The 24068-nt window shown below is 29.7% G+C and overlaps 3 protein-coding genes across 5 annotated transcripts; 2 read left to right on the top strand and 1 right to left on the bottom strand.

Annotated features, from left to right (window-relative positions):
* Nucleotides 1-340: 340 nt before the first annotated feature.
* Nucleotides 341-3524, bottom strand: LOC114175553 (putative transcription factor bHLH041). The gene is made up of 8 exons (XM_028060306.1): nucleotides 3409-3524; nucleotides 3218-3325; nucleotides 3023-3128; nucleotides 2936-2950; nucleotides 2803-2865; nucleotides 1623-2213; nucleotides 1028-1423; nucleotides 341-415 (listed from the first exon to the last, which is right to left on the bottom strand). The coding sequence occupies exons 1-8, from the start codon at nucleotides 3522-3524 to the stop codon at nucleotides 341-343; spliced, it is 1470 nt and encodes a 489-aa protein (XP_027916107.1).
* Nucleotides 3525-12004: 8480 nt separating this feature from the next.
* Nucleotides 12005-17865, top strand: LOC114179875. 2 transcript variants are annotated; one of them, XM_028066361.1, is made up of 8 exons: nucleotides 12005-12080; nucleotides 12215-12290; nucleotides 12386-12504; nucleotides 12589-12671; nucleotides 13795-13916; nucleotides 14560-14721; nucleotides 16690-16783; nucleotides 17350-17865. In XM_028066361.1, exons 2-8 carry the CDS (start codon nucleotides 12275-12277, stop codon nucleotides 17549-17551), a joined length of 798 nt encoding a protein of 265 aa, XP_027922162.1. In that variant the 5' UTR covers nucleotides 12005-12080; nucleotides 12215-12274; the 3' UTR covers nucleotides 17552-17865. The 2 variants fall into 2 exon arrangements, with proteins under 2 accessions (XP_027922162.1, XP_027922161.1); XM_028066360.1 differs by having other exon boundaries at nucleotides 12025-12290.
* Nucleotides 17866-19666: 1801 nt separating this feature from the next.
* On the top strand, nucleotides 19667-23690 carry LOC114175957. 2 transcript variants are annotated; one of them, XM_028060816.1, is made up of 8 exons: nucleotides 19667-19962; nucleotides 20476-20591; nucleotides 20722-20804; nucleotides 21484-21605; nucleotides 21788-21949; nucleotides 22395-22488; nucleotides 23215-23416; nucleotides 23506-23690. In XM_028060816.1, exons 1-7 carry the CDS (start codon nucleotides 19803-19805, stop codon nucleotides 23414-23416), a joined length of 939 nt encoding a protein of 312 aa, XP_027916617.1. In that variant the 5' UTR covers nucleotides 19667-19802; the 3' UTR covers nucleotides 23506-23690. The 2 variants fall into 2 exon arrangements, with proteins under 2 accessions (XP_027916617.1, XP_027916616.1); XM_028060815.1 differs by having other exon boundaries at nucleotides 23497-23690.
* Nucleotides 23691-24068: the final 378 nt, after the last annotated feature.

The raw sequence follows: 24068 nt of genomic DNA, 5'->3' as shown, positions 1-24068 counted from the left end.
GTTTGAAAATGATAGTTAAACAAACAAATTGGTACAGTGAAAAATGGAACGAACAAGTAATAAAAAAGTAAACCCATATTGAAGAATGGTATTTCCTATCAATGCTGTAGTTAAATGACTTTGAACTTATCAACGAAGCATTGGCGACAAAGTGATGACTGTAACATCAGCAACCTCTCTCTTTTAATATTTTGTTTTTGGTAATTTGTGTATATATTTCAAAGTAGAAATATAAAACGGAAACACGAAAGGAAACTGATACAGAAAACATTGAATTTCTTGAAAGCATGTCCAATCAAGCGGTGGTGACGAAATTATTGCGTAGATTTATTGGTGGAATTCACGATCGATGTGTTACGTCAGCAACCACTCTTCTCACTGCTTCCTCGAAGCCAACCTCGTCCCATTCACTACCCTGAAACACGTTTGTACAAACACCATTGTTCTTATTCTTCCCAAAACCTTTTTATATTATTAGTTAAAACTTCATTCAAATTTTATAATTCATATTATTGCAAAAATTAGTGGATGGGTTATATATTGAAATAAGTTATAAAAATACCGTTTTTCTTCATATATGTCTATGACATGGATAGTTTGATATTTAACGCGAAGTTTTAAAATAGAGATGAAATAAGAAATTGTTTGGTTGAATAAAAATAAATATTACATATCATTACAACCAATTAATAATATTTACAAGTCATATATAATATGTTTGTGTAAATTTTGCATCATAAAAGTTAAAACTAGTTGTAGCTTTTATGATCTATTTTTTACTTCTGCAAATTATATTTCGTGACACCATTGCTGCGAAACCCTACTCCATTTAAGGTGGAGACCCAGATCCGGTGGTTGTAATTATGGTTGAGATGTTCATAACGTTCGTTGACGCTTTTAATATTTATTTATTTATGTGTGTAGGTTTAACGAGGGTTCATAAAATTACTCATATTTAATGGATTATGTAGAGACAAAGCAAATGTTTGAACATGTTACGTCGTGGAATGGTGCTTGAAAAACATACCTCAATAATCCTCAGCCTGAAGGTTAATACATTAATGGTTGTCCCTCCTTCCGTAACATGGAGGTTTGTGTTCGTGGAAATCAAGGTTACGTTCTGAACCCTTTCTAAGAATTCCCATATGCGAATCAATACATTAACTTCACAGTTTTGTTCTCTCATCGTCACTTCCAAATCCACCATTTGCTCTTTCGATGAACTTGATTCTGATGCATGCAAAACCCGAACTTTCAATCTTTCATTACAGGACCTGTCACTGTTTTCCTCCCTACTACTGCCAACTTCTTTGCCTGACAAAACTCTTAACAGCTGCTCATTTCTCACCTTAAGCTTTTCAATTTCAACCATCAAAGATATCATTGTCTCCTTTGCTGCTGCAAGTATCGACCTTTTGTTTTTCTAAACCACCAAAGTTCAAATCCAAGTGCTAAATGCATTAATTTTTTTATTAAAAATCATGTTAACGCGTCATTATAATTAATAGTGTGGTACAGTTTGGACAAGAAATTAATATAGCATCATCGCAAGCAAATACATAAACTTAATCCTAGTAATTAGCCATGACGCTGCTTTTTGAATTGAAATTTGATATATATACCTTTGTTCCCGGAGGAAGAAGTGCGCTGAGTTCCTGAAAACACTCGCTGAGTTTTTCACGACGTTTTCTTTCCGATATCGTGTGATAGTACTTCTGGGGGGAACTAATGGGATGGGTTGCTTTAACAGTATCACGTTCTCTCATTCTCTTTGTATTTAAGTTTTCAAGCAATGATGTATTCTGCAGGTTTTGCCTGTTAAAATTGGACTCCATTTGTGGTTTTATATTTGAATCTGATCTATATCTCACGAAATCGGCAGTTCCAGGGTGTGTTACAGAATTATGAGGCAACATTGGAGGAGGTTGATACTGCTGATCAGAAGTTGAAGACATGACTTGGATTAATGTTCTTACTATTTCTTCATGTTCATCTTCTGGTGTTGGTAATGGTTGGATAGTGTGTTGGTGAGGACTAGATTGTGTGGGAGCCACACCAAAGTTGGAGTGGGAAGTTCTCGGAATATTGAGTGATTGATTAAAGGTAGTTGATGATTTTATGAAAGAAGATGAATATGGATTCTGATCAATTGATTGGGAACGTATATAGAAATCTTCGGGGAATAAATTCTTAAGTGCTGTCTCAATGTCAGCCTGAATATAACACAAGTTAGTTTTTCAGGTACCAAATTGATCAAATATTGTTTAGGGCTAACCATGTTATCAGTGATGAAATTTAACTCAAAATTAGAATTTGTCTCTTTCTACAATATATTTTAGTTCATAAACTTTGAAACTAAATGAATATAGTTTTCTTTAACCCAATTACGTTAATATTTTTTAAGGTATCGAACACATTTTCCAACATATATTAAATTAAGAATATGTCAAACGGTATAAATATTTTTCAAGTTTTTGATTATTATTTGTTAGTCTTCCTTGAATATAAATTGAAGCACAAACTCGGCTCACTTAAGTTAGACATTTTGGTGGTTTAGGCTAAATGAGAAACTTTTTAATATCATTCAAGTGTTTTATTAGAGCTTTTATAAATTACAATTCAAAAAATATGTTTTAGATAACTTTTACTATGAATTTATTTTTATTCATATTGTAAAAAATGCATTTAATTTTGCATAAATTAACAAACAAATGTTTAAAAATCCATTTTACTATTTGAAATACTTGCAAAAAATATTTGAACTCAATTAACCAACATGCATGCATAGTGTAGTTTTCTTACTTGAGGAATGTTGGAGAAGCCAAGTTCGATTTCTCCAGTTTTGCACCCCATGAAAACAGCCATCTGCGATCAACAACATACATATCTGTAATAAATATTCATTCCATTTTTGTTTCCGATGAAGTTAACCTACCTGAATCCTAGCTTCCTGTAAAATCATTTAAGACAATTAGCGATATATCCTGTAATTTAAATACTTCATAAAATGATCATTAATTACCAGAAAGAATTGTGCTTGAATTTGGGTGGATGTGAGTGGTAGGAGATCCGAGAGTTTGAGGTGTATGTAGGGAAGTTGATTCCTGAAAGCAACTCCAGGAACACATCTAAAACGGTAAAAAAGGAAAAAGGTGAAACCATTTTGCAGAAAGAAAGATTAATGCATGATGATGGTGAAGAATAATGCAGCACTTACTCATCACTGACATCAAACGTTAAAGCCCGATACTGATGAAAAAGGGTTTGAGAAGAGGTTGGTTGGTTGTTCCCTCCATTGTAGAAACCATCAAGGAAGAACAAACGACTATGGAAGAAAAGTAAATAAAAACTTTAGCCAGTGAAGAGTAGAAGCTGAGAAAATATAAAGAGAGAATGAATGATAGATACTTTGATAAATGGGAGTGATGCCGCCATAGACAAACGTAAGTGGCACCAAAAGATTGGATGAGAGAACGGAGAAAATCATCTCTGGGGGCTTCAGGGAGGGCAAACACAGCATCCATATTGCACGATGATGGATATGATTATGCATCCATCATCTTAATATATATATACAGTAGATCGATAAAATTCCGGATTTGTATGTGTGAAGGGAAAAGAGCGTCCAGATTATTAATATATTATTTATATATTATTGGTATATTATTAGAACAAAACGTCAACAGTTTTGATAAATACGGCGAAAACATAAGTATTCATTTCAAAATGTGTGCATTAGATTGGAAAAAAGTGTTTGACGATAGAAGCTTAATTGTGTGAAGAACGCAACAGTTCCCAGAAACATCGACGGACCATTGTGTGGAAATAGGGCCATGGTCTGATTATTATTTTTTATTTATATAATTTTATATACATTTTTTAAAAACTTAATATTTTAATATATATATATTATATATTTAATATTTTAATAAATTTTTATATATTTATATTTATAGATGAAGAAAACATTTATTTTTCAATCTTATCTTTTAAATATTTTTTAAATAAAAATACTTATTTTATTAATATTATTTTTTAAGTGATTATTTATTTAATTTAATCATTTTCTATTTGATTATTTTCAAATTTATAATAAATATATTTAATTTTATATTTATAATAATAACAATAATTATAGTTTTATTATTATAAAAAATTAAATACAATGTTTCTACTCGTTTATATAAAGATTTTGAAATTATTTTTTTGTCCTATTTTTGTTCAAAAATAATAAATTGATTCTCGATTTTTTTTGTCTCAATTTTGAAAAAATGATGCAATTTTGTCATTTTTTCAATAATTTATTGATATTGACAAAAAATATTTCATCAAAATTGAAGTGGTGAATACAGATGGTTTATTTTGTTGGTGTAATTGACATAATCCTAGTATAAATTTTGATGAAACATTTTTGCTCCGCTTTAAGAAATTATACGAAAAAGATAAAATTGCATCAATTTTAAAAAATCAGACCCAAATTGAGACTAAAAAACATTAGACGACAAACTTAATATTTTTAGACAAAAAATAGACAAAAAAAGTATTCAACCAAAATTTGGACACCCCAACATATTGGTTGAAGATCTGCCTGCCTAACTTTTCAGGAAACTAATAATCAAGTAATCCATCTGCTTTGGCTTCCCAGAATAGACCATCATATATGACTTAATTAAATTGCTCAATTAAATTTTAAAAATTACAATAAATATATTTTTTAGACTTAAATTAAACTTGATTTTATTGTTTATTTTTCAGAAATCAATCTGAGAGAGTGAGTTTGTTAATCAAAATACTAATTAAAGAATTTTCATGGTGTTCAACGTCATTTTATATTTACTTTTACAATTATTTGAACTTGTATCAACTTGAGTTTATTTAAACTTTATTTAAAATTTATGACAATAATGTATTTTATTTTATTTTATTTTATTTAAATTTATGATTAAATATTTATTTTTTAAATAATTTTACAAATATCTGCGGATATCCGTGGATACCCACGGATATGAATAAAATAGACAAATACCCGCATAACGGATACCGGATATGACTACGGATACGGAGCAAATATTTAACCAGCGGGTAGGATGCGGAGAAACTACTACCCATACCCTACCCACCCCGTTGACATCCCTACCCATATCCTACCTTTCCCCGTTAACATTCATGAACCTATATAAATTTTGGCAATTTTTACTTTTACCGTCAATGCGTAATTAATTAATGTGCTTCAGAGTCACTAAATTAGTATAATACGATATATTTTAAATATATAATTTGAATACCATTTTCATCGTAGACACGTGACTAACGCCTTATACCTATATTTTTTATTTACTAAAATACGTTAAATTTTAATATTTATATTAATTTTAATTTTAAATATTAATTTAAATAAAAAATATATATGTATCATTTATATATTGATATAATATATTTGAATGAAACAACCCTTAATAAATAATACAAAATTATATATTTATTAAAAACATTAAAAACATAATTATCTATACCTATTTATATTTATATATATTAGAATAATTATTTTATCGATTTTATTTTTATATAATTATTTTTTTAAAATGTAATCAGTTTTTTTATTTGATAATTTCTTTAAACTTTAATTTTTTTAATTATAAAAATACCTAAAATATAAATAAGAATTATTTACAAAAAATATTAAATTATTTATAATTAACTTTATAATTATAACAATATATAATAAAATAGTAATATTTTTATTATCTTTTATTATCTCAAAAAATTATTACAGAATAGTAATGCATTAATTAATTTATTATTTATTATTTATTTATTATTATTATTAATATTAATCCTAATCCTAGAGAGACTTCTCATATCCAAAGAATCCGGTAAAAAGAAGAAAAGTTATACTTCAAATCTTAAGTGATGTATAAAGAATTTATTTTTCCACATTTTTTTTAATTTTATCTCTTAATGATTTTTTTATAAAATTAAATTAATTATTTTATTAATTTTATCTTTTTTAAGTAACAATTTCTTTTAAAATTTAACCATTTGACCGTTTTCTTAAACTTAAACATTTTTTAGTTATAAAATTACCTATAAAATAAATAAAAATTATTAATATTTAATTTAATAATTATAATAATAATTTTAGCATTTTTTATTATCGTACAGAAAAATAACATATATGCGAGTAGTATATGTGTTTTTTCAGTAAATATAAACAAAACAATAATATTATAATTTTAAAGTTTGAAATATTAAAAATTTAAAATATAACTAAAATTAAAGTAAATTATGTATAATTCAATTATTATCACGTGGCCTAAATCATGACAATTTTTCATTATTATCACGTGTTTTCCCTTCTCTCACGTAACCAAAATGATTCACAATAATTTATGAATATTTGGAGATATTAAAAAGTAATGTTTGGTTAATGAAGTAATAATTAGAAACCACGCGTGTGGGAATCGGAGAAATGAGTTGTATATTTGCGGCCCTGTGAAGATGGTTGAATTTGTCTCGACAAAGAAATAAGACCTGAGATAATTGAAATGACAATAATTTGAAAGAAGTATGTTAGTTTATTTTGGATGAGAAAATGGAGTATGAGTGGTCAACTCATATTTATCATCTCTTGTTCATAAATATATTCCAATTTCTCATTTCATACATCTTGTGAACATTAGAGACGGAACAATTTTTGTGGGTGTAAAATTATGTTTGTCATCATTTATTACTGATTTTGCAAATTCTTTTGGAAATTGAAGATATTTATTAATATATGTAGATGAGACAAAACTTACACACTCAAAAATTCACATCAACTGCATCTTTTCAATCGTTTATGTTTCCGTGTTCTGTATGATTTGTTAAATTTGTTTTCTTCTTATTATTGTTTTGTAAGAGTGGAAAGTGATTCTCATTTTCAGGCATACTATTCAAAATATATTATTGTTTTACTTTCTTTTAACTAATTATATGCATCTAAATAATTTTGATTACCATTTCCTAAAACCCTATTTACTAATTAACATATTTAATGTGATAGAGCTTTATGACACAGTTAATATGATTTTTTTTTTAAAATTAAGATATCATTTTTATTACTGATTTCTAAAAGTCCTTATTAACTAGTAAAATTGATAAATCGTATATCAAACTTTAGGGGTAAGAAGAGACGCTTATTTTTGTTTTCTATTTAATTTTATACTTTTATTGTATGATTTGGGTTAATTATATATTAGAGAAATTATTTTAAAGAAAATAAAAAATAAAATTGTATACGAAAGTTTAAAGTAATGTATTCATCACTTTAACTACCATTGAATTTCTTTATTAATTTTCTTTATGTTATCTTTATTAATAAATATTTATTATCAATGAAAATATTCGACAATAAATCTATCGGTAAAATTTATTAGTAATTTAAATTTTTATTACCTGTCAACATTCTCATTTTATTTCTGATTTTTTGTGATAAAATTTGTCAATAATTACTTTTTTAAATACATCAGTAACAGATTTTCTTAAAAAATTTATAGATAATTTAAATTTTGTCCATAATTTCTTCAATAAAATGGCGTGTCCATTTTTCCACAAAATCAATTATATATATATATATATATATATATATATATATATATATATATATATATACTTATTTTCCCTCAAAAAGTAAACGTACCCTTAAAAATACATGACTAGATTTAACTAAACATTTCTGCTTTGATATGGTAGATGAGAAGGTGTTTGGAAGATGCAATCTTGTGTGTGAATGAAGTTGGTTTGGTGACTTTGGGCAGGTTTGTCCTTCGCCAGATACGATGTAGCTGTTTTTCCTGGTCTATGCGCCGTCAATACTAATCAAAATCTATGTCAATTATTATATTTCCAGTTTCAAAATTATACGATTTAAATTTTATAATTTAATTTTGTATACTTAATTTTAGAATTTTTATTTTTGAGAGTGTGACTATTTTTTATTGTATTCGGAATAAAAAGTGGTTATTTAATGGTAATTCAACTCCAGAAGTTCGAAGACATAAAAAAGAAAAAAAAAAAAACTGTTTTGGTCTGTTTATCATTTTCTCCTTTGTGTGGGAGCATGTTTGTGGTCAAAAATTGTCAGATATGGAATCAATTTTAGTGTGAATTGAATCTAATCAACAATTTTAAAGATTCATTCAAAGAAGGGAGGATAAGAAAACCTACCCATCAATGGGAGTCAGATATATATATGGATCTGCATTCAGACTTGCCTACACCCACATTGTCATACATATTAATTAAATAACTTTTTAAAGAAAAAACAAAATAAAGAAAACATGATGTTAATACAATTATATATAATTATATTTTTATGAAAATTTTTTAATACTTTTTATCTTTTATAAAATGTTGACCAAAAAACATTTTCAAATAATTGAATAAATTTGTTGGATATAAAATGAATTAAATATTAGAAGAAAGAACAAAAAATTATGTAACAATATAATAGTTTTTTAAACAAAACAAAATTAACAACTAAAGAAAAAGAAAAAAAAAGTTTTGTGGATTATTTTAAAAAGGGTTAAATATGTTTTTGGTCCCTCAAGTTTCAGCGAAATTTGGAATTAGTCCCTCATCAAAACTTTTGACCAATTTAGTCCTTCATCTTTCAAAATGCGTGAATTTAGTCCTTTTAACCAAATTTTGTTAAGTTTATCTGACGTTTCAAGCGCATTTCATGATAGTATTTAAATTATTTACACTTTTTGACACATTTTTTCTTCAATATTAACTTAAATACTATCATGAAATGTGCTTGAAACGTATAAACTTAACAAAATTTGATTAAAAGGACTAAATTCACGCATTTTGAAAGATGAAGGACTAAATTGGTATAAAGTTTTGATGAGGGACTAATTCCAAAATTCACTGCAACTTGAGGGACTAAAAACATATTTAACCCTTTTAAAAACTAAATTTTTAAACAATTGAACACTTAATATTGAAATAAAAATATTAAAGAAACAAAAATAATTAAAATATGCACTAAAAATAACATAAGTTGTAAAATTGAAGATTACGTTCCTTGGTATTCAAGAAATCATATGATATATTAATATTTGTTATTAATATACCGAACTACACAACTGAGACCTCACACCTTATATTAGGAGTGAAAACGAGTCAGGTGAAAGATACGGATACTGCTATTCGCTATTCGATCTGCAAAAGAAAAAAATTTATTCGTATCTGTCCGTTTATTTGTTGAGTATCCGTTCAAAAAATATTTGCAGATTTTTTCAAAACAAGCGAGTACTTATGAATATCCGTATACCTGTAAATATTTTTAAAAAAAATATTTTATAAAAATTTTGAATAAAATTATAAAAATATCAAATATAATAGAAATTAAATTTTAATTTTAATTAAATTTAACCTAATAAAATATAAATTAAATTTTTATTTTAATTGAATTTAACTTAATAAAATATAAATTAAATTTTAATTTTAAGTTTGTGCAGGTAACTAATATTTGCGGGTATGAGTAGTGTGATATCGCACTCAATCCATTTATAAATGGATATTAAAATACTTACTACCCACTACTCGCGGGTAACAAATACCAACAGATACTAATTATCTGTCGTGAATTTTATCCGTGAATACCCACAGACACATGTATTTTTGTTATTCCGACCTTATACAATATAGTCTAATTTCTAAATCCCATTAGATAGTCTAATAATTTGGCTAAATGATTTAATACAAGCAGTCCATTTATAAGTTTGATTATACCAAACATTCTAAGTGTTTTGTGTCCTTGGATGTGATTTATTTATTTGAACATTCCTGACAAGCGAGTTTATGCAATTATTTTTAATCGTAATTAACTATCATATATTTAAATATGTTTATGTTTGAATTGTTTTCTTAAGCAACACAAAAGCAAAAGAACTTATAATAATCAAATTTATCTTTCTTAATTGAGACCAACAAATCAACAAACATATTGAAGTTTATACGAGATCAAGGAAGATCAATGATTAATTTATGAAAGGCATCAATGATCATCTTTCAGAGTCTCTTTATATTCTATATAAAGAGATTGAATTGAAGTTGAACACAAATGCAATTCACAATTCTTTCTATTCTATAGTAATCAAAATGTGTTCTTTTTAGGGTACGCGATAACCATTATAAATTTTAACATTGTAAAGTTAACATTGTGAGTTTTAAATATGATCTCTTTATAATGTTTCTATTTGTTGATTGTAACACTCCAATTTAGTAAAATTATCTTAGTAATTAAATAATTACATATAGGTTAAATCATTCTAGAGGTCCCTCCATTTTTATTTGACTCAATTGAATCTTTATTTTTGAAAATTCGTTGCAATAAGTTCCTTTTCCTTAGTTGTCCACTAACGGTGCTATTTATGTGTCACGTGTCAGCACTGGTTTTTATAATTTTTTTATAATTTTTTATAATTTTTTTAATTTTTTTAATTTGTAATTTTTTTTATAATTTTTGTTTTAAAAAATTAAAATTGCCACGTATCAATCTGACATTGTGTCACGTGGCAGAGACAATATGATGTGGCAGTGGCAGTTTTGCATATGTCACGTGACATTTGATTCTACTTTTGAAAGACGTGTGTATTGAGTAAAGATGTTTTGCATATGTCATACCATCTCACACTTCTAAGGAGTTTGCTCTCACAAAGCAATAACTAGGACTAATGTCCCTCTAAAGTATGATGAGTAAATTTCTTATGTTTGTTTGGTTCATCATATTTTGTATCAAATTATTAAATTACAAGAACCTCCATTGACTCTCACACCTAAGTATCTTTCTCTATGTGAGTTAGATATCAATAAAGTTAGGATAATCTTTTTAAATTCGTTTGCAATACACTATAGACTTAACTAAGTGAAATATTTTCTCCCAAAAAATTCACTACACTCTCATCACATCAACATTTAAACATCATATTTCTCGTCAGATACTATCTTCACCATTCATACAAATTAGAAATTATATTTATCATATTTAAACCATCCATTATTACCAACTGATCAACACATGTGCACAATTAATAAATTATTAAACACGATAACTTATCAAATGATGTATTTAGGGTCCAATGCTAACCTATATTTGCCTAATGAAAGTAACAAAGGCTCCCTCGAACCAAGTTCCAATTTGCACCTAGCGAAACCAGACCATCGTTTGGTGTCTACACATGGCACCCGATGGAAACCTAATGCTTTGAACCCGTGAATCCCATTAGGATTTAATTTTATGACGTCTGACACACTTCCTTTAACGGCGTCAACTTTGACTTAACAGAAATGTCAAACTTGAGACATTTTAAAAAAATTAGACCAATTTGAGACTTTTAAAAATTTAAATACTATTTTAAGATTTTAACTCTAAAATAAAAACATTATTAAACCTAAATCATAATAGCACCTATGGGTCCTTAACTACCTAACAACATGGACCACTAAAGTTCTCTGACTTCAATTTTTGATATAGTGCTCGACGAATTCATGGTATTGCTCAACGTAATACCAATACTGACTAACTACAAACATGTTATCTAATTTACTATCTAGAGAATTCTATCTTTTCTTTAATTCAAAATATCATAACTTAGTTCAAAATAAACCTTAGACAAATTGTGAGAAATTCTTTATAAAAAATATAATTAAAATTGTAATATGAAAAAAGTGTCTCTAATCTCAATTAACTAAGTGAAAATAAAATGAATTAAACCTTTATTTAAATTAAAATTATTTTAATAATTCAAATCTAAAATTAATACGAGGATGGAAAAAAATATTTAATACTCATCACGTGTTACATCCGATTTAAAAGTTGGATATTATTCACAGTGAATTGATATTAATATTTTTAATAAAAATTAGACAATGATTTATTACCCAAAATAAATTAGAATTTACACTGAAGTGAAAACTAATTGAGTTATTTATATTTTAAAATTAAAAAGGTTGCTTATATCAACAACTCTAAATCTTTATCGGAGGTTGAGTGAGTGAGGACCAGGAACAGACAAGGAGCGAGTGAGGAATAGGTAAATGGATCGTGTTCAAATGAAATGCCTGTGCATGTCATTGTTCACTCCCAATGGAATCCTTTCTGCATAATGCTTCTTCACTTTTCTTCAATTCATCACTTCCTACAACACCTAAATTTTCCCATTACCAGGTTCGCTTTTCCATCCCTCATAATCACAAACCCAGAACCAGAAGGACTTTCACCTTGAGCATGGCACACACCCCAGGTGATATTTTTTGTACTTTTCATTGCAAAATTGGATCTTCAATAAAGTGCTAAGAAAGAAAACTGATACAATTGACGTGTTAATTGCCCTTTTAGCTGTTGAGCAACACAGAGTGATAATACCCAACAAGCACGGTGAGAATCTAGTAGGCATATTACATGAATCTGGAAGCAGGGAGATTGTAATCTTGTGCCACGGTTTCCGCTCTTCAAAAGTTAGCTTTTTTCATATTTTAAGCTTTTACTTGTAAACCCATTTTACCCGATAAGTTTCATCGCTTTAGTTTCCTAATGTTCAGCAAACAAATACCTTAGTGAATCTTGCTGCTGCTTTGGAAAATGCCAGATTGAGTTCTTTCCGCTTTGACTTTTCTGGAAATGGGTAAGTTTAAAAGTAGTACAAAACAAAATCGTAAATCCTTAACATTCAAGTTGTTTGTTACTGTATTAGCATTATGAGCATTGATGTGATAAAAAAGAAGTGGCCTTTTTAAGGTTTGAATTGTTTCAGAGATATGTGTGTTAAACTCATCAATATTTGAAAGCTTTAAGCATGGGTTCCAATTGTAAAAAAAAGGAATGTATTAGATTAGATGAATAATAGGTGAGGGTAATTACTACCACATTTTAAGAGCTGGAGATTGGAACAACATAAGTTGGTATGTCTAGATGATATAATTTAAGGTAATGCAACCTTTGGAGTCATATTGGGGCTCTTCAACAGCATAAAGACAGTCTTAAGATTTGTTTTGACCAACTTCTGCTTAAGGATTTCCAAGAGAGAAAAACAAGAAAAAATGAAATTAGTTTCTTCACTAGTTAAAATTAACTTACAAGTTAAAAAGCAAAAAATTAGAAACTATGAGAAAGATTTTATGAATTAGTTTATATATAAACTAATTTTAAGTTATAGAGAAGTTTATTTCATTTTTTTCTTCTTATTTTTGTTTCCTAAAAGTCCTTGTGGAAAGTTTATCCAAACAAGTTCTTAGTAATAATAGCTCCAAAGAAACCAGTGAACCAAGCTTCTAAACAACAACAGGCACCACCATTGACCCAAACTTCTTAACAACAGTAAACTTGGGGATTACTAATATAGTATGGGATGTGAATTTTCAAATAGAGAGATTTATCGGTAAACTAGTTATATGTGACAGGATTGCTATCTTCACTGCCTGTTGATTAATGTTTGAAGTCCCACATAAGTAGGATGAGATACTTACGCCTTAGAGCTCTCCCACGTGATTGATTAGTTTTTTTTTGGGTTGAGCTCTCCTCTTATGCTTGAGTCCTAATAGTTAAGCAATCTTCAATTCAATACTTTTTAAGCATATGTATTCCTGATACTTTGGCCACATTACATGGAATTATAGGTTGAAAACTCTATGGCAGTTTCTCTCTCCATTTACTGTGTTACATGAAGTGCAATTTCTGCCATCTGGTCTTTATCATAGTCTTGCTTCGTTCTATGTTTCCTTTAATTTAGTGTTGGATTTTCCTTCTAGGGAAAGTGACGGCTCCTTTCAGTATGGTTACTATTGGAGGGAGGCTGAAGATTTACGTGCTGTAATTCAACATTTTCATGAATCAAACCGTGGAGTTAGTGCCATTGTTGGGCACAGTAAAGGTATTTTAAATTATTTTCTTCAATTCCATCTTGCAAGTATCTCTACCAACACGAAAAATGTCATGAAAGATAAGTCAGAGAACACTCGGGTTGCAAGGGTTGATTTAATAATCATTTCCCAGTAATTGATAATGTTATGGGATTGTTCTTGTTATTTAATTTCCTACTGGCTTGGTTGTAAAGGTAGAAACCATGAATGATGCAACATGAAGAGAATTATGTTGTTTCTGGCATAGAACCAGAATCAACTCATCATTACTTGGTACTTAATAACTGGCTAGTCTTCTATTATGAGCTATGCAATATTTTAAAATGTAATTTCTGGGCTGCTTGCCAAAAGCCTGCTATAGAGGAAATTGAGAAGCATTTTTTATTTAAACATAGTGTTTGCGAATTAGGATTATAGAACAATAGGTATGTGGGTATATAGTTCTTAAACTGGATATGTTATGGTAATAAGTAAAATTGATGAAAAACTCCGTGACTTCTACTCTTTATTGATGGTTAATTTTTTTTTTTCTCATTGGTACTCAGTGAAACTTAACTTATTAGTTCAGCTTTGCCTGGTACATCTTCTCAAATCGCTTCTCTGAAATTGCATGCTAATTGGACTAAAATTAGTCATTGACGTCTATTGGTGCAGGAGGTGGCGTGGTGCTTCTTTATGCTTCTAAATACCATGACATTAAAACAGTTGTCAACCTATCTGGACGCTATGATCTGAAGGTAGGAATTGAAGAACGCCTTGGAAAAGATTACTTAGAAAGAATTAAGAAGAATGGTTTCATTGATGTGGAGAGATCAGGTAACTTGTCATTTAAGGACACTAGTTTCAATGATATTAGTGTTAGACTTTAGAGCATGTTGTAAGAGATAGTTTGAACAATGAGTGACTATCAATTACTTGTTTTTCCATTTTGAAGTTATGGTACAAATGTATTTTCTGAAATTAGCAAGCCTGGAATTAGAGTTTGTCTTGCTTTTGCCATGCTCATATAATTTGTTATTGGTATTTGAAATTCTCCAAAATATAATCATCCTAGTTCTGTAGATATTTATACTCAAAAACTATACACCTGAAGTCTTCATACATTATCTTTAAACTGTAAGCTCTTAAAATACATATAAAAAATCTTATCGTTCTAGGAATATATTAAATCATGGTCCTAGCTCTGCTTGGAATGTTTTCACTAACTACAACAACATTTGTTTCCGTACAAAGTACAATCATACTAGTAGCACACTACAGAACACCAAGGTGAGCTAACTTTTTGAGCATTCACATCTCTCGTGATTTTGTATCGTTGATATATATAGCATTCACATCACCACAACAATCTCAATCCCGAGAACAACATGATCACATATATCTTATCTTGAAGAACCATAATAACAACAAATTACACCCGATTCACAATCTAAGATTACATAAATCCTTAATTGTATTTTTTATGATATTAGGAATCTGTGACACTAGACACCTTCCTACAAACTTTTATTAAGTATTACCTACCTCAGAGCAACACCTGATCCATTAAAAGTAATACTGTTAATTGAACCACAATTTCCTATGTTAGGATGGTTCTTTACACCTACACTATACAAAGTCTAGGGCAAGAACTTTCTTCAGCTTCTCACTAGTGCGGTGCTTTAGCAACAATTCTTGGTGTTGGCAATGATTACCACTGCTTTAGCATCACTCAAGCAAGATAGGGAGAAAACCCATATCTTAAGCAATTTCATGATAGATACAGCAACTCAACATAAGCAATCCTAACCGTCTTCACACAATTCAATCAGCAAAAATACACCTATAATGTAACCGAACCTTCCAATAAGCTAACTAAAACTAAAATTGAGGAATCCAAACCCCAATTCAATTCAACATAAGTATACACCAATTAAACCATAACTCCATATACTTCCAATTCAAAGAAAACCGAACTCCAATCAATAACATTCATCACATTTTAATGCATCTAAATCAAATTAAACGATTAGATGTAGGCTATTAGCTCCCTTTTCCTGGAGATAGCTAGCCTTGTAAGAAAAACAACTTCCAAAATTGAAATGTTTTCAAAGAAATCTGGTAGAACCTCCCAAGTTTCAACCTATACAATCAACATCTTCACTTGTTCAAATTATTACTACAATCCTATTCCTCAGTTGATTTTAACAGATGGTAGGAAAAACACGAACTTACCTAGATCAAGATTTTGATTAATCTCATTGCTGCTTCCTTAGCTATGTAATGAGATTGTGGAAAAGATGGATGACCAACTAAGAATCTTAGAGAGAAGGTAAAATATTTAGGAATGTAGAAAGATGAAATTTAGAATAAGTGAAGAATTAATTGTTTTGAATTTATTCACAAACATTTTTTGAAAGACATTTTCATTCTCCATTAAATTTCGAAATCATCTCTTAACCTAATAAACTGGGTCTTATTGTATTGTTCTATCCTATAAGCACAAATTTCTTGCTGCAGTACTTCTTTTTTGTTGCATTTCATTCTTTTAAATTGATAATCAAACAAACCAAATAAAAAAATCAGGGAGAGGGGAAGACACAGAAGGAAAAAATGAAAAATCTGGGCAATAATTATCTGCAACTGTTTTTAATACTTGGACTATTGAAGATTGATTGGCTGTCAGCCATCATATGTAATCTGACCGATGACATGGATTTTCTGTTTTAGTTTGTTTACCACAGACACAATATTGAGTTATTTTAATTAATGACCATTTGGGGTTGGGGACATCTACTGTTGCAGGAAATTTTGAGTACCGTGTGACATTGGAAAGTTTGATGGATCGCTTAGATACAAATATGCAGGAAGCTTGTCTTCAGATTGATAAAGAATGCAGGTGAGGAAATATTTTGTTTGGTTCCTTTTGATTGACCCTTTGCATATTTTTGATGGCAAAGTATGTATGTCGAAATTACACAGTTTATATAAAGAAAATATAATTGGGAAGCAATAAACCATAGGATAATTTATGATGGCATTAAATTTAAGAACACATAATTCAAAACTCGAAAATGCAGAGAGTAGTTATTTGGGTAGAGGGTGTTTATACTAAGTGTTAGAAGTGGGCTTTAAAAACCGGCTTGGAAGGTGAGGTTTGCAATCACAATCTTATTGGAACTGTCCAGTTCACCCTTTGGAACCATATCACATCCTCGATAGGATGAAATTAAGTTGAGGTGTTTGCACACTCTAAATATAGAGACTCTAAGTACTTTAATATGTTAAAGGATGAGATTTAAGCCTAACTCAAGTTCCACAAACCGGCTTGTAAAGTGAGGTTTGTATCTCACTTATATATTATGAAATTGTCTTATTTCTAGTCGATATGGGACTTCCAACACTAAGTTATGAATTTTACATCATGAGCAGAGTGCTAATCTCAAGTCATATAATGTATTACAGGGTCCTAACTGTTCATGGTACTTCAGACAAAGTTGTCCCTGCTGAAGATGCATCTAAATTTTCCAAGATTATACCAAACCACAAGCTACATATAATAGAAGGAGCTGATCATTCATTCACTGGTCATCAAGATGAATTAGCATCTGTTGTTGTGAACTTCATAAAGGAAACCTTGCACCAGGATAGGGGTACTGCTAGCTAGGTATTTGTCTGTGCTAGCAGCATTTGAACTTACCTTTTTTTTTTGGGGACATCTAATTATATTGTGGTAGATCTTGCAGTTTCAAGCCAGTTGAATTCACCACTGATGACAATTTTTTTCATATGGATGAACCTCCCTATGATGTTCTACAATATATGTTAGCCCTTCTAACTTTTGGTTATTAAATTAGTGAACTTGCATCAGGGTGAAAATAATGGCAAGATCAATGTCTGTCCTTGTTATCTACATGTCAGATGTACTGGGTTATTTTGACATTATCAATTATGACGATGCAAACAGTTTGATGTTTTTCACCCAGTGGCCAGGTATAAATGCCAGGGCAGTTTCTTTCTCACCCCCATCAAATTTCTCCTTACACCCATCATTGCATTTTATTTTTCTAAACTCACCAAATTAATTTTAGAAAATTTTATCCGGAATTGGAGTGGTGAGTGTGTTCCGAAAAAATGTTTTCAGAATTAATTTAGTGCCGTTCCGGATAATAAAATCGGAAATGATAGGATGCAAGGAGAAATTTGATAGGGTGCAGGAAGAAACTGGAAAAACCAAAGGGTTTGGGCTGACATTTAAAGTTTGTGGGGACATCTCACATTGTTACCAAGCGGGAAAAAAAAGAAGGAAAAACTCATGTTTGGAACTTCGTAGTTGTCACCTCTGTGTGTGTGTTTTTTTTTTTAAAAAATAGTGGAAGTTTTTCTGAAATTAGTTGGTAAATTATCTGGTGTGAGGTTGTGATCTGCAGCTTTTTCCTCCTATCTGACTTCCTAGAATTTGGATTTGGACTTGGTTTAATTTCAAAAGAAGCTCATGATATGAAAATTAGCCTTTATATAAAGACTGTTTCTTCTCGATCACATCAAATTTCTTCCTGCATCTTATTAAATATGAGAATTTCTGGATTTTACTTTTTCGAACACATTAGACCAATTTCGAAAATATCTTTCCAGAAGATACTCATCAATAGTATGTATTGCAGATTTCTTTTTCTGGAAGTATATATTATGCTTCTGGAAACACGAATCCGGATACCAAATTCTCACCATCCACCCCTATTCCGGACCAAAATATCCGGAAGTCTCTATATTTTCGTGATGGGATTCTGGAAGAAATTTGATGGGGGTGTAGGAAGAATCAGTCTTGTATAAATTGTTTCATAACATTAGTGAAAGTGTAATTTTCAATATCTTCCCTGATCGAAGATTGTACATTTGCCGATGGTTGAAATACGCTTTAATTGATTTAACAACAGCTGCTAGTATGAGTTTTTGACACGTTAGAATGAGTTTTGTACTTAATTTAACATGACGTAAGAGTTGCTGCTCTTTTTTATATACATTATTTTGGTTATCAGTAAATGTGTAAATTTTAATACATTATCTTTACATTAAAAATTACACATTTTAATGAGATAAGTAAGATTAAATATTTGTGAATGTTTTATACCGGCATAATTGATTCAATAACGATACAAATATTAATACTACCTTAAAATTTGAGTTTTGGTTTAACTCAATACAAAAGTTGACTCAAGATAAGAAACTTACTTCCCAATTGCATGTAGTATTGATCATTGACTAGTGGCAGCTTCTTCCTGCATTCTAATAAATTCTTGTATTTTGGATTATGTAATTCAAGATATAGATGTATTTTCAAATTCATGATCTAAAATATAAAATTATATTCTGAATTATAGATTTATTTTAAATTATGTAATTTAAAATGTATTTTTATTTTATATTTTAAAATATATAATCTAAATTAAAAAAAAAAGTTTAAATTATACATTTCAAAACATAAAAATTTATGAAGGTGCAGGTTGAAATTATAGAAATGCAGAAAGAAATGACCTTAGTTAATGAGATTTTACCGAGAAGAAGATTTTACATGGTTGTTAACTGTTAACTGTTTTACACCCCCTTTGATGTGAAAAATGAATCTAAAATCGTTATGACATGCCATTGATGTAAAGGACAGTTTAAAAAAAATATTATTATTATTATAATGCATCGAAAAAAAAATCTGTTGGACGAAAACATGTGTTCATATTTTATTGGATAAATGTTAAAAAACTTTAAAATAAAAACAGTTTAGGCAAGTCACGTGTTGGCTTTGCAACACAGTTTTCGTCGAAATCATACGACGTTTATTCGTGAAAGTCCAGTATAATATAATATATTTTCAATCATTATTTTAAAGGAATTTGGATCATTCTAATTCATGATCACATGATATGCTTACTGTGTTCGCGGGTCCTGTCGTAAATTTGTCTCCCCGGTTTATTGAATTCAGGAAGCTTTCACAACCAATCTTTTCTGGCATTTCTCGCAAGCCGATTCGCATTTCAAGAAAAACCCTGAGCTTGAAGATGGCTCAACCTTCCCAAAACCCTTGTGAGTTAATTTTCTGGTGTTTTATTAGAATCGATGACTTAAGTGACTCTGCCCACAATCATTGGTAGTAAAGGCTTCACCTTTAAGTACTCGAAAGAGTTTCGTGTGGTTTATTTTGCAGCTACTGATTTAATCCATTGGTAAAATAATCAAGAAATGGTTTGTTGGGTATCAAAAATTCAACTTATTAGGCTTATAATTCTGTGGTTCTGTTTTTATTTGTACAGATTTGTTTTCCTGTAATTAGTTTCTATTTATTTCCTGTAATTAAGTTAGCAAGATTCTTTCATGTGAGTACTAGGTCAAGAGTCATTAGTCATTTAGAATATATTTGTAATCAGCCCCTATTACAGAATTGTAAAAAAGATTAATCTCTTTCTCAAATTTCAGGTGTATGGTATGGTGATACTTATTATTTGAAATAAAGAAAGGCAATGGTTAATCTAACTTGCGTGTTGATTATTCAATCAATTACAAAGAAAATGACTTCCCACTGTTGAATTACTTTTTCAGCTCGGCAGCAGAAAGTCATAATTACTAAAAAGAATGACAGTAAACTGGTTGGCATTCTTCATGAATCTGAAACCGAAGAGATTGTCATCCTATGTCATGGTCTTCGATCCACCAAGGTTGAGCTCACTTTTTTTTATTATGTAAATGCTATTAAAAATCAATATGACATCTCATTCCATTATCCATATACATTAAATATCTTGATTCATTTTTTTTCATTGTTTAATTAAAATTTTCTATCTCCAGGAAGACACTATCATAATAAATCTTGCTTCTGCTCTAGAGAATGCAGGAGTCAGTTCTTTCCGCTTTGACTTCAGTGGAAATGGGTACGTATCTTGTATTACAGGATAAATTGTGAACCTATTTGTTTTTTATTCAAATTATGCAACCAACTTCACTTTTTGTTGTGAATATCAATGTTATTAGATTCAAAACTATTCTAAAAGTGCAAAGCTAAAAATCTCCAGTGATTCTGCAATGCAAGATGTTCAAAGGTTTTACTTATTTTATGCAGTTTTTGGCATACGTTAGTGACCATTGTGAAGCATATGATATGATTTTCTCTTTAAGGAAACAGATGCTGGATATTTATATATTCACATATGCATTAGTATAGTGTATATGCAAACGCTGCATAACGTTATGTTAATTGTTACATATTCTTGGAATATAAATTGCTCAACTGTCAAGATATAAAAATGATCTGTTTTACCAAAAAATAACCCATTAGAGGTCATTGATAATATACATTTAATATTTTACGCAAAAACATGAATAAAAACATCAGTTCCTCGTTACAAGGGAATTTGGACACATACTTTTACTTTTTTTCTAGTTTTAACAAAGTAATTATTTCCTTTGACAATAGAAAAGCTAAAACCATTTCGTGATGAATCACCACTAGCTTCTCCACCATGTTCTATGAAACTTCTACCTAATCCTGATCACTAGTATGTATTGTTTAGCTGTTTCATTTTTTATTTAGCTGTTGAGTTTTCCTTCTAGGGAAAGTGATGGTTCATTTGAGTTTGGTCACTATTGGAGGGAGGTTGATGATCTACATGACGTCATTCAACACTTTCATAGAGCAAACCGCATAGTTACTGCAATTATTGGACACAGTAAAGGTTTGTTGTTTACATTCTTACTAGCAAAAATAATTTTGCAGATGATCAAGCACTAACATTTCAATCATGTGTTTAGTCCATACTCTAAATACAAAACTTTTATTCTTAATGTACTGAGTTAGCCTGTGGAACAGCTTTAGAAAGGGTTTATGTGAAATTTTGTTACTTGTATCCTGATACAGGAGGTGGCGTGGTTCTTCTTTATGCTTCTAAGTATCATGACATCAAAACGGTTATCAACATCTCTGGACGCTATGATCTGAAGGCAGGAATTGAAGAACGCCTTGGAAAAGATTATTTGGAAAGAATTAGGAAGGATGGTTTCATTGATGTGATGCGGGCAGGTAACCTTTCATTTAACCACAAAACATTTACACGCCTCTTACAGCACCTTGTAAGATATAGTTTGCACAAATTCAGTGAATTTACAATGCATATTTGTTAAAACCGGTAAGTCAAACAACATGGCTTTTTTGCTTTTGCTGTATATTTTATACCAAAATTGGAATTGGGGAATATTCTGTCTTCTTAAGCACAAAGTTCTTGCTGCAGTACTTTTATTTTGCCACAGTTCATTTTCTTAATGTCTGATAACTAAAGAAACCCAAAAAGGAAATGAAAACGAGAGAAACTCGAAAAATTTAGGCAATAATTATACTTCAAGATTTGTTGGCAGCCTTCATATGTAATCTGGCATATTACATGACATTCTCTGTTTCTATTTGTCTAACGTAGGCAGACACTTTTTTACATTATTATACGACCATTTGATGACATGTCTCATTGCAGGAAGTTTTGATTACCGTGTAACTTTGGAAAGTTTGATGGATCGCTTAGATACAAACATGCATGAAGCATGCCTTCAGATTGATAAAGAATGCAGGTGAACACAATTTTTTGTCTGATCTCTTTTTTCGTCACCCTTTGTATCTGTTTTGTTTATGAAGGATGAGTGTGGAGTTTCCAGAGTTTGGGTAAATAAAAAAGTTAAAACCAGAGATAATTTTTTAAAGAATGTGGTTTTTCCCATTTGTAATTGAAAATTATGTAGAGTTTATAGAATACGTTATTTTTAACCTAGTGGTTGTAATTATATGTTTTTATTTATAACAATGACCAAGAGTTCTTATCTTATCTAGTGACAAAGTCATTTTTGTATAAGGGTTATTGTTTTTTGTCTATATAACTTGGCTCCATTATGCTGTTTTTAACACATTAATTAATTTCTTGAAATGTCCCTTGTTTTCCCTTGTCTAAACTTGATTTTACGAGAGATGTTCCTAATTATTTCACAGCTGCTGAAGATTATGAAATTAGAGGAGGAAATTTACAAGATTTAATATCCACTCTTGATATTTGAAATAGAATTGTTTAATTTCATGCAGGGGAAACCATTACATGTACAAATTTATGAATACTTTTGTATTTAATTGAGGAAGTCTTATTTAATAGTGCGTAGAGTAGTTGTTTGAGCAAAGGGAGTTTATACTAGTGAGAGATGATGATGAAGGTAGTAGGGTGGTCTTGTGAACAATATTCTTAATAAAGCTACAAACTCATTACATGCATCCATATAATTGCTAATCTCAAATCACATAATGGATTATAGGGTCTTCACAATTCATGGTTCTTCAGACCCAGTTATCCCCGTTGAAGATGCATATGAGTTTGCCAAGATTTTACCAAACCATAAGCTACATATCATAGAGGGAGCTGATCATTCTTACACTAATCATCAAGATGAATTGGCCTCTGTTGTTGTGAACTGCATAAAAGAAACCTTGCTCCAGGATAGGGTTACATCTGGCTAGGTATCTACCTTTGCCAGTGCCATCTATCTGAACTTTAATTTGGTGGACATCTATTTTTTAATGATGTGCAATTGTGGTAGATCTTGCAGTTTTTAGCCAACTGAAATTGCTCAAGGTGACAATCTCTGCTATGGATGAACCTGCCTATGATGTTCTACAACATGCTTGAGTTCTTCTAGCTTTTGCTTATCAAATTTGTGAATATTGCATCATGGTGAAAATAATGGCGAGAGAAATATCTGCTACAGTTATAAAATATGTGAATATTGCTCAAGTTAAGATTTGCCACAATCTTTGATGAGAACCAGATACCTAAGTTAAGACCAAAGAGAATCCTCTCTTTAATAAAATAAAATTCAATATATGACTAAAAGTGTTTACATCAGTTTTTTGTACCTCTATATATAGGCAAAAGAATCTTCTCTCTAATGAAATAAAATAAAATTCAATATATGACTAAAGATGTTTACATCATTTTTTTTCTTACCTCTATATGTAGGCATATAAGTTTAAGAAAACCTAAAAACCTTACAAGAAGACCTAAGCCCAAAAACATAAAAATATAAACTAATTTATAAAAGAAAACTCAATGTCCAAAAACATAAAAACATAACAAGTTTCTAAAAGAAAACTCAAAGTCCAAAAACATAAA

The sequence above is a fragment of the Vigna unguiculata genome, chromosome 3, assembly GCF_004118075.2.
Source record: "Vigna unguiculata cultivar IT97K-499-35 chromosome 3, ASM411807v1, whole genome shotgun sequence".
Taxonomy (NCBI): Eukaryota; Viridiplantae; Streptophyta; class Magnoliopsida; order Fabales; family Fabaceae; genus Vigna; species Vigna unguiculata.
This window is presented reverse-complemented; position numbering and strand designations above follow the sequence as displayed.

Bases quoted from the DNA above. Each gene is read 5' to 3' on its own strand.
- LOC114175957 (XM_028060816.1), top strand. From the start codon at position 19,803: ATGCTTACTGTGTTCGCGGGTCCTGTCGTAAATTTGTCTCCCCGGTTT. The intron at 19,963-20,475 runs GTGAGTTAATTT...TTACTTTTTCAG, and splicing joins TCAACCTTCCCAAAACCCTT to CTCGGCAGCAGAAAGTCATA. The intron at 22,489-23,214 runs GTGAACACAATT...AATGGATTATAG, and splicing joins CAGATTGATAAAGAATGCAG to GGTCTTCACAATTCATGGTT.
- LOC114179875 (XM_028066360.1), top strand. From the start codon at position 12,134: ATGGAATCCTTTCTGCATAATGCTTCTTCACTTTTCTTCAATTCATCA. The intron at 12,291-12,385 runs GTGATATTTTTT...TTGCCCTTTTAG, and splicing joins GAGCATGGCACACACCCCAG to CTGTTGAGCAACACAGAGTG. The intron at 14,722-16,689 runs GTAACTTGTCAT...CTACTGTTGCAG, and splicing joins CATTGATGTGGAGAGATCAG to GAAATTTTGAGTACCGTGTG.
- LOC114175553 (XM_028060306.1), bottom strand. From the start codon at position 3,524: ATGGATGCTGTGTTTGCCCTCCCTGAAGCCCCCAGAGATGATTTTCTC. The intron at 3,326-3,408 runs GTATCTATCATT...TTTCTTCCATAG, and splicing joins CATCACTCCCATTTATCAAA to TCGTTTGTTCTTCCTTGATG. The intron at 416-1,027 runs GTATGTTTTTCA...AACGTGTTTCAG, and splicing joins TCAGGCTGAGGATTATTGAG to GGTAGTGAATGGGACGAGGT.